Raw genomic sequence first — 10,214 nt, forward strand, 5'->3', positions numbered from 1 at the left:
TTATCTGTGCTCTTGTATCATACGTTGAAATGTATGATGCCTGGTTTAATTTTCGTCTGCTAACACTAATATTAAATCTACACATGCTTTGTTATTGGAAGTTGATAATTTTTTGTATTGGTCTATTCCAAAAGAACATATATACAATGGGCTAATGCACACCTAAACTTTTGATATTTACAACATTGAAATAACGCAATACTCAATCATTGTGAATTGTCTTATTTTTTGGATGAACATTCTCAGATCTACGGATTATGAGATTTTCAGTCACAATGGAGCAGTGGTCGGTAGAGCAACGCCTGTTTACAAATGATAAGGTGACTTTGTGGTAACTGCTCAATGAGCATTTCGCTTTCATTTCAACATCTGTCGGCATAGAGAGGAGCTGCTCAACTTACCATTATGAATTGGGTTACAAAAATTTCCATTAGGCATAAAAGAAGACTTTACTTGTTTTTCAAGCTATTGACATCCCAAGACCTAAAAAAAGATAAAAATTAAAAAATTCAAGTAAGCATTCAAGAAAGGCTCACCTTACATTGGTAAAACGTTGAAAAGCGCTACCAGTTCTAATGTTAATGGATCCAGAACACCAGTTCGATTGAAAAACTCAACATTTCGATTATCAGAAAGATATTTACTGCGACGTGAGATTGAAGGATCACCGAGCTATCATTTATTTACCGTATCCCCAACTTGGCAGAAGGTTAATGTTTGCACTCGAAACCATCAACTTCTCTGCTCATCGAAATTACAGAGGCGGGGGTATATTACCTTGACGGTAGAACCCTTGAGAGGAGATTAACATCTCTCTCCCCCTGTATCATTACGTCACTCGATAAGTTCCTGAAGCCAACTTCTCTGCCGAACATTTTTTTTCTACCAAACTCTCTACTTTATCCATCAAAATTGTCTCTTTCGATAGATTGGCTTCTAATGCTTCCCCCAACGTTTTGATACTTTCTTGTGGAACGATTGGGCTTTGACCTATAATTGACGTTTGTTTCGACGTCTGACTGCGGCGTATATAGGGTGATTCGTTCAGAAGGTCTAATCTCTGAATTGGAGATTCCAAATAGGTTTCAAACAGATTTGATCGCGATGAAATTCTTCCTATATAAGTAATATGGCGTTATTCTAATCATACGACTTATTTCCTAATTCCTATTTTAATATTGCATCAATTGCCTTATTAAATTATTCGTGGTTTTCTCTATTTTTTGTTTAGATACATTGTATTTTGCTGAATCTGCTATTTTACAGGTTTATCTATTATTATTTATATATCATATTTTCTTTGTATTTTTGTAAAGTTTTATATTTTAATGAAATACAAACAGTATTAATCTATGAGAGATGATTCCCCAATATAAGGAGCCTGAAGCGATCTTGATACACCTGAGGATTCGAAAAATCATTACTTGGAGAATCAGTTCTGGTTCAAGAAACCCTTTTTGGAGCAAATTCAGTATTATTTACTCGAATATTGAAGAGATTTCCAAGGACAGAAGTGATTTATATTGTCGACATTGGCCATAGATATTGACGCGTTGGTGATTCTTCTTCAAGAAACCCACAAGGCAACTGAAGAACAACTCCGTGAAAGAGGATTTTAAGCAGGTTATGTATTAATAGATTGCCTACGGAGTTCTGTTTGTGGTCTTGCTTGTTATGTTGAAAAATCATTAGTTAGTGGTATTGACTTGGTTCGGAAAGGTGAAGTTGACGGAGTTTTTTAATAATTGCAAATTTTGAAATTTTTTCTCCCTATAATTTTTGATATGAATCTTTCTTATCCTTCAATTTATTGTGGTGATTTCAATTATTATCATTTAATGTGGTATATAATAGAAACTATAACATTTATTACTTCATTCTGGTGCTTCTCTTTTTTGTCTTCAGATATGATTATAATACGTGCATCGTCTGCAACTTTTCTTGGAAAGAAAGGATGAAAAAGATTTTTTTTTGGATGGAAAAAGACCCTTCAATATGAATATGTTAGCTAATTTTGTGAACAAATACATAAACTAATCACTACACCTATAAGGGGAGATAGAGTTTGTGCTGAGGTTTTCATCTGTACTCTTGTGTCATCCATTGAAATATGAAAACCCCGTTCACATTTTCTCTGCTGATACTGATATTCATCGACACATGCTCCATTTTTTGAAAATAACATTTTGTATTGCAATAAATAATAAATCATAGTGAATGTGGGAACTATAATATGAACAAAATGTTTCACGTGTGCACAAAAATATACCACAAGCTGTAAATGAATTAGTTTTGACTTGATGTAGTGAGAGTGAATTTCGACGTCTGAAACCTGGGTTCAAATCCACCGTGCTCCGTTACTTTTTTTCATTACATTAGCTGCTTTTTTCCCAATAAAAGGTAATTCTGTTCTTAAATTTGCAGTGTTCTTTGAAACAGAATTCTTCCTCACTCTGACTACGACATTTTTGGACGACCTTCAACTTCCAACCCAATTTTCATCAGACGTACCATCATTTCGCCAGCTTCCTCAAGAGAGAACAAAGATAACAATCAGCAAGCCTCTTCAACTCCGAAAACACATCAGGGTGTCCTAATTCGGAGGCCCCCCACTCCACATCCACTAGCTGACGGGCAGAATCTAATCCCGTAGCAATATTTAGAGCCCCAATCCACTTCAGCCCTGCAAAAATAGACACTTTGTATTCTGCCCAAATGCTGGATTTATTTTTTCTCTCCGGATGGAACTTGCAAAACGGGTAATTAGAAAAATAGGGGAATGGAGGAATGTCTACAACCCCCAGCCACCCTGTTCCCTTCAAATAGACACCCCCCACCCCTTCCCCCACTTCAAACTTAATGAAACTCCGGCCTAATTGTAACAGAGGAAGTCTCGAGCAATAAGTTTGAATGTTCGATGAAGCTCTTCTTCGAATTGAAATTGGATTTTGGAAGGCAAAAAACTATTCGGTATCGTTCTTTAGGCTTTCGGAGGATCGGATGAGCCACTCAGAGATTTATGGAGATATTGCGGGGATACAGGGTGGCTCAGGTTGATGTATTTCCGGACAGCATGAATTAGGGTAGTGATTTATCTTCGATATCGCCGTTTATAACTGTTATTTTTTGGATCTGTTGGGAATTGTACGGTGATGAATTAGATGTGGAGATATAGAGGTGTTTCGGAAATGTTTTTATGAAACGGTGTTTTTGGTTTATTGTTTTCAAATGATAAATTTTGGAATCGGTCAGGAAAAAGAGTTGTTCGCTTGAAATTTGGTACAAAAATCATTTGCTCTTCCGCATTGATCCTCTCAGGTCGAAAGTACTATCTTTGCAATTCAAAGGTGGAAAATAATGAAAAAAAATATGAAAAAAATATTTCTCGGAAACTCAACCACAAATAATGAAAAACTTTGAAATATCTATTGCTACAATGATACTGTAGAGAGTATTTTTCCGGCAAGATCTTAGAGCATATAGTTTCAGAGTTATGAATTTTTAATATTTTGGATATTCAATGGAATTCTCACATTGATAACTTTATATTTTTCTTGTAGTGTGGAGATATTTCTGGTTGTAAGTAAAAAATAAATCATAGAGTGAAATGTGCAGGGTTTTTCCAGAATAGTTCTGCTTAATTTTTGGTGTTTTTCACTATAGACACGGAATTGAAGTTCCTTCTCAACAGGATGGTATAACTTGCCTTATTATCTGAAGAACATTGATGATCATGCACGAATTATTTTATGATCGTGTTGACTTGAGTATTTCTCTGAATATTGGGTATACATATACTATTCCACAGTTTTTTCTTCAAATACTCTCAAATATCTCTCAAGAATTATACCAAAGGTAAATTCCACTTAATGTAGAGACAGTGACGTCATTCTGCAGTAAAAACAATCGAGAGCTATATTTGTTTTCATTGTTGGTTTAATTGTTGTTTTTGTGACCATTTTCAAGTTGACAACAAAAACATGTTTTGTCAATAAATTAATGGAAAATCCAATACAATCCTAATGAGAACGACCACGCGAATATATTAATTATCTGTTGAATATCGAAATTGCCAAATTTAAATTATGGTCTGATAAATAGAAATAAATGTCGAATTTCATTTTCAATATTAAATTATATATTATGAATTCTTTCACATGTAAAATCATTCATAGATTATATCTTCTTTCAACCTTCCAACTAATAAATGTATAATAATACATTCTAATATCCCAATTAAAAAAATAATTTGCTTCTTCGTTACGAGATTATCTCATATTATGCATCAAATGTTGTTTGCTGACGAAATTTTTCGAATTTAACATTATCTAGATGTTTTATAACGAATATAATTATTTATATTGTAAATTTGAGCTATATTTTATATTTGAGTTCCTTCAATATGATTTTGATTTCCGATTAGTAATTCCTAGCCAAAAACTCAGCCAAATTGAATGAAAAAATCATCAATAATAACTGATTTCAGTCTTTACAAGTTTAGAGTACTGAAATCGATTATTGAAAAAGGTCATTTCATCACAATGTCTGCAATTTTAGAATTTTGAGCCTTACTTCTAGGGATTCATCAAGCCAAGTAGCTTGACATTTTAATCAACTACTTGACTTGAAAATCAAGCTCGTGAAAAATTAGATACTTGAGCTTGGCTTGACTTGATTTTAGATATTTATTGCTTGACTTGATATCAAGGTACTTGATATTGCTTGAGCTTGATATGCACGCGTCGCACGGCATATATTTCTGCAATCTCTTGCGCGCTTAGACTAAACAAGGGGATTCCTCGAGCGTCTAAAGACTGGAGCGTTCGCCAGTGTGATTTTATTAGTAGTTTTCTCACATTTCTATGAAATCTATTGGTATATTTTGGTAGTATCAGAAATATCTCTCCAAACTTGGCCAAAATTGCCAAGGATTTTTTATCAACGCCAGCATCTTCAGCTCCTGTTCAAAGACAATTTTTCAGAGCTGCTCTTAGAGTTACAAAAATCCGCAATAGGTTAGGCGACAAATCTATAAGATGCCTCATGAGTCTTAGATCCTGGATGGAAAATTATGAAATCAAACGAACCCTGGAGGTTTCTCAATATAAATAAACTTAATTTTTTTATTATTTTTTATTTTGTTATGATTTATATTGGTTTAATTTATGTTTCTTTCTCAATATGTTGATATCCTCGGTTGTTTGATGAAATTAGTTTAATAAATAAAAGTGTTTTTGCAAGGTTTTTTTTCATTTCATCATTTTTTTATTGATGTGACACTACACAAAAAAACTGCTGAAAATCAAGTAGCTTGATATGATTCAAGTACTTGATAAATTAATAATTGACTTGACTCGAGATTGAAAAACTTCTACTTGACTTGAGCTTGACTTGAAGTCAAGTCAAGCTCAAGCCATAGCTTGAAAATCAAGCCGTGAATCCCTACTTATTTCTTCCTCTCAATTTATTTTTGATTCTGTTCTAGTGTATTTTCTGTAAGGACAATTGTAAATTGATTTGAGGCATAAATAAAAATTATTGTGTTTCCAATTATCTGTTCAAAATGAAATATTACTCAGCTCAGCAATTATACTCACTCCGTAAATGTCTCAAATTATGGACAAGCTCAACGGAACGCCCTGTACATCGACCGGTGTGCAATATCATTTTCGTGAAAACAATTCTCCAAAGCAAATTAATCTAGAAATAGCGAAACCTTCAGGAAAACGACCACCTCATAATTCATTGTAATAGGTAAGTAGCTTGCAAGGCACCATGAATAAAATTCTAATCCGACAGAGAATTGCTAAACACGTTGCGTATAATGCAATATATATATACGCAGGTTCGCTTTGAACTCATTACAACTCACGAAAGAAATCGTCGGTTATTCACCTCTGAATGTGAGGCATCATTATATAACATTATGGTGCATTGGCCAATTCATTCGATTTAGAGTATAAATTATACCTTTATTCTTTGACGAGATGTTGTCATAGAGTTTTAGTACCTACCTACCTATTTTTTGTGCGAATACCGCATTAAAAAAGAGTTACCGTTTGATTGTAGTCGAAATTATTCAGAAAAAAAAACAATTAGGGATACACTCACCTAAAAATTCGAAGTCATGTGATTTTGCATGTAGATAGTATGTCACTAAATAAGTTACGGACCCAGAGCATATTTCTGCATCAGATTATTATCAGACGCAGAAAACTTCATTATTTTTTTCTCGTGCAAAGCAATTATCGAAAAAACTTTCACTACAAGATATTGAACACTTAATTCAATGAATAATTTTTGAATAATCGAATAATTGATATGATAATTATTTAAATATATCAATTGAATAAATAATAGAAGATAGAAATTTTTAGTATAAATTCTCGATGACATACATTGGATATCACATTTCATTATATGAGAAATTCTACTTCGAAACGTTACAAAATCGATCATTTCTATCTTGGGTCTAGTGTTTTCAAACATCACATATAAATGTGAAAAAAACATTTGCACAAATGGTAGTTCAAAACTTCAAGACTCCATTGAAAATCTGACATAAGTCAAAACGTAGAAATAGTGACATACACATTTCTGAATAACTTATCGTCTTAGGTTGTTTAAATTCGTCTTTTTCGTAGATTAAGTAGTGATGAGTGGTGTTATAATAAGAAGAAATAGTTTTCCAACTTATGAAAGTGTAAAATGCGATTTACCCAAGACGTCAGTTCCTGAATACAGCAGTTCAGAAGCTAAGAAAACTAATAAGCATTCGTATCCACTTCCACAGATAGCTATCAAAAAAACGAAGAATGGGCAGATTGTTGATGGAGTGAGCTTTATTATTTTAATCAATTTTATCCATATCTTTCATCAAAAACATACTATGAATAAATATTGTGCTTTCTAATTCTATCAACTATTTTTTTCATCTTCACTTCAATTCAGTTTTTGCCTTCCTCTTTAATTTTTATGGTTTTCTTATGCTTATATCTTAATCAATCAAAAATTCCACTTCGCATGTTAGTGTATATTCAATAAAACACTCAATATAAAATTGGATGAAGTTAGAAAAACATGAAAAAAGCTATACATACAGACTGTGAAAGGCAGCTAAAAAGCATACTTCTATGGCTTATACTAGGAATGCTCATTTTCAATGTTTTTGTAAAAATTTACCATATGATATCTATTCTAACTAAATATGATTTTTTTTTCAATTTCAGCTTCAAATTGGCCTACTGAATGGTTGCTGGGACACCTCAGAAAAAATACCAAGTATTGTTGCTGAGATGTATGGACAAAATTGCAATTTAGATGGTAAAAGCGAAGATAGTGAAGTTAGTAACTCTGGAAGTGATCAGCCAAATGAAAACCTTTCTTGGCTTTTAGATTACAAATTTAGAGATCTTGTTCCATTTCCTGAAAAGAAGACGATGTGAACGAATTGATCCACTGCTAGAGATAAAATTAGAATTAAAGATCATTTTTTATATTTGGGATGTTATGATATTTTGAGTTTGTAATTTTGTAATATTGGAATTATCTTTACCTTACCATCCGAGAATTTCTTTTCCATTATTTAATACCATTTATTGATAACTAATGAAAAATTATATTATTGATGTTGTATGGAGGAAACCACTAGATAGATAAATATGAAAAAACAAAAGCTCTAAAAAGTTGATTATCATTATTAGCTTGGAGATTGGTTTCTATGATTAAAGTTGAGGAAAGTTATCGATCCCAATCAAACTAGAGCAAAACTATAGAGTAAACAAGTTTTTTGTTCAGTTTTATGTCTAGCTTTTATGGTTTCTGAGAAAAGCTCTGGGATGTTGATAAGAAAAAATTATGTAGCTTTCACAGGGGGAAAAATTATATAGTTTCTTCATTTGATAATCCTCTGAACAACAGAATTGATCTCAGAGAACTTAATGAATTTAATTCTGCAAAATTTGTTATTTAAATACATGTGGACTTCTTCTGGTGAGTATGAATGAGTATATTTTGAAATTTGAACTAGAATTTCAATAATCATAGTCAACAAAAAAGTCCAGATATACCGGTGTTCCTAAATTGGAGATACAAACGACAAAGAAAGATTTCGCGGATCATTTCAAGAAAAAAAAAGTCCAAACTCTTTGTTTTAGAAATACATGGTGTTAAAGTTTGATTTTTTTCTCATAGCTCTTTTCCTTCGAAAGATATTCAACTTCAGTTTGGCATAGATATACCAATTTGAAGATTTCATCATGTGATGTGCTAATTTTGAATGTGAATTTACAGGGTTAAATTTTTTCTGAAACAGCGTCGGCTGTTCCAGGTAGTTTGAAAGAATGTGAAGAAAAACTTTGGTCCAGTACTACACTTTTTGGTTTCTTCCATAGTAAAACACATTTTCTTGGCAAAATTCGATTTTATTGATCAACATAGTTGCCTTCTAGGACGATACAGTGATAATAGCGATCTTCCAATTTTTCGATACCATTTGTGTAGTCTTTTGTTTCAAAATAGGCCTCAGTTTCGGCGATTACTTCTTCATTGGCGCTAAATTCCTTTCCAGCGAGCATTCTTTTGAGGTCTGAGAACAGGAAAAAGTCGCTGGGGTCCAGATCTGGCAAATACGGTGGTTGCAGAAGCAATTCGAGTCCAATTCATGCAATTTTGGCATTGTTTTTATTGATTTGTGACACGGCGCATTGTTTTGATGAGACAGCACTTTTTTTTCTTCAAATGGGGACGTTTTTTTAACGATTACATCCTTCAAATTATCCAATAAAGCTATATAATAATCGCTGTTGATGGTTTGGCCGTTTTGGAGGTAATCAATGAATATCATACCTTGCACATCCCAGAATATTGATGCCATAACTTTGCCAGCTGACTGCTGTGTTTTTCATCGCTTTGGATTCGGTTCATTGTGTGCAGTCTGCTCAGCTGACTGTCGATTGGACTCCGGAGTGAAATGATGGAGCCATGTTTCATCCATTGTCATATATCGACGCAAAAATTCAGGTTTATTGCACTTAAACAGCTTCAAACACTACTCAGAATCAATAACACGTTGTTGCTTTTGAAAGATTGTGAGCTCGCGCGGCAGTGCACACAGCTTTCTCATGTACAAATATTCGTGAATGATATGATATACACGTTCAGATGATTTCTTCACAATGTCTACTATCTCGATCAACTTCACTTTACGATCATTCAAAATTATTTTGTGAACTTTTTTGGTTTTTTTGTCGGTGACAGCCTCTTTTGGGCGTCCAATGCGTTTGCCGTCTTCGGTGCCCATTTCATCACGTTTGAATTCAGCATACCAATCAACTCTTCATGAAGCCAAGTTTTGCTTCGACTGTATTTTTTCCCTTCAAAAAACAATATTTTATCAGCACACGAAATTTTTTTTTCAGTTTTTTTTAAATAACAAAAGCAGCTACACTCACAATGCAATATCCTACAAACTAAAATTAAATTAAAATTAAAATTACACAAGGAATTTCACATTTTCTTTGGTACCTTTGATTCAAGAACTTCCTGCTTATTTGACGAAAAAATTGTGGTGGTGATTTAATTTTTCGGAAATGAACTGATATTGCTTTCAATCAATCAAAGACCAATTTTCACCGAACAAAGACAAAACAATCAAACATCTTAAACAGTGAAAAAAGAGTTTGATAAACGATACCACATAACATGACATGTGGTAGAACGCGTATTGTGAATTATGAACAAAGATCACATATCAATTCAATTTAATCGAAAAAACAGCAACTTCCGCTTTCTCCCTCTTTTCTATCTACTAAATTGGGGTGTCCATTGTTCATTCACTGGCCCATTCAGGGGATATTCTCGTACTAAGAGATTGATTTCAACATCCCCGCAACGTATTATGAATTTTTCATTCCAAGCAACGAACAATAGAGACGTTGAGACTAAACGTTCGAGCGAGGATCATGTCACGATTAGGAAATCTTTTAGAAAATTCCTTTTCTTTTGCTATGTTGGAAGTTGAGCTATGCTCTGAGGGGTTCCCGAAAGAAAACAGCGATCCCGAGGGAGACGTTTTTGTTGTTTTCTTATGGTAGATCGCAGATATCAGATACTTTTTCAATACTTGTTTGCGTTTGGGGACTTTTCTTTTATTTGGATTGGATAACAGGAAATTGACAACGATGATAGTGAAGTTTGTTCGGTTTATAGTTTGA

At 33.3% G+C, this 10,214-nt stretch overlaps 1 protein-coding gene across 1 annotated transcript; it reads left to right on the plus strand.

Annotated features, from left to right (window-relative positions):
* The first annotated feature begins 6,555 nt into the window (after positions 1-6,555).
* On the plus strand, positions 6,556-7,679 carry LOC123682243. The gene is made up of 2 exons (XM_045620777.1): positions 6,556-6,835; positions 7,230-7,679. Exons 1-2 carry the CDS (start codon positions 6,656-6,658, stop codon positions 7,443-7,445), a joined length of 396 nt encoding a protein of 131 aa, XP_045476733.1. The 5' UTR covers positions 6,556-6,655; the 3' UTR covers positions 7,446-7,679.
* Positions 7,680-10,214: the final 2,535 nt, after the last annotated feature.

The sequence above is a fragment of the Harmonia axyridis genome, chromosome 6, assembly GCF_914767665.1.
Source record: "Harmonia axyridis chromosome 6, icHarAxyr1.1, whole genome shotgun sequence".
Taxonomy (NCBI): domain Eukaryota; kingdom Metazoa; phylum Arthropoda; class Insecta; order Coleoptera; family Coccinellidae; genus Harmonia; species Harmonia axyridis.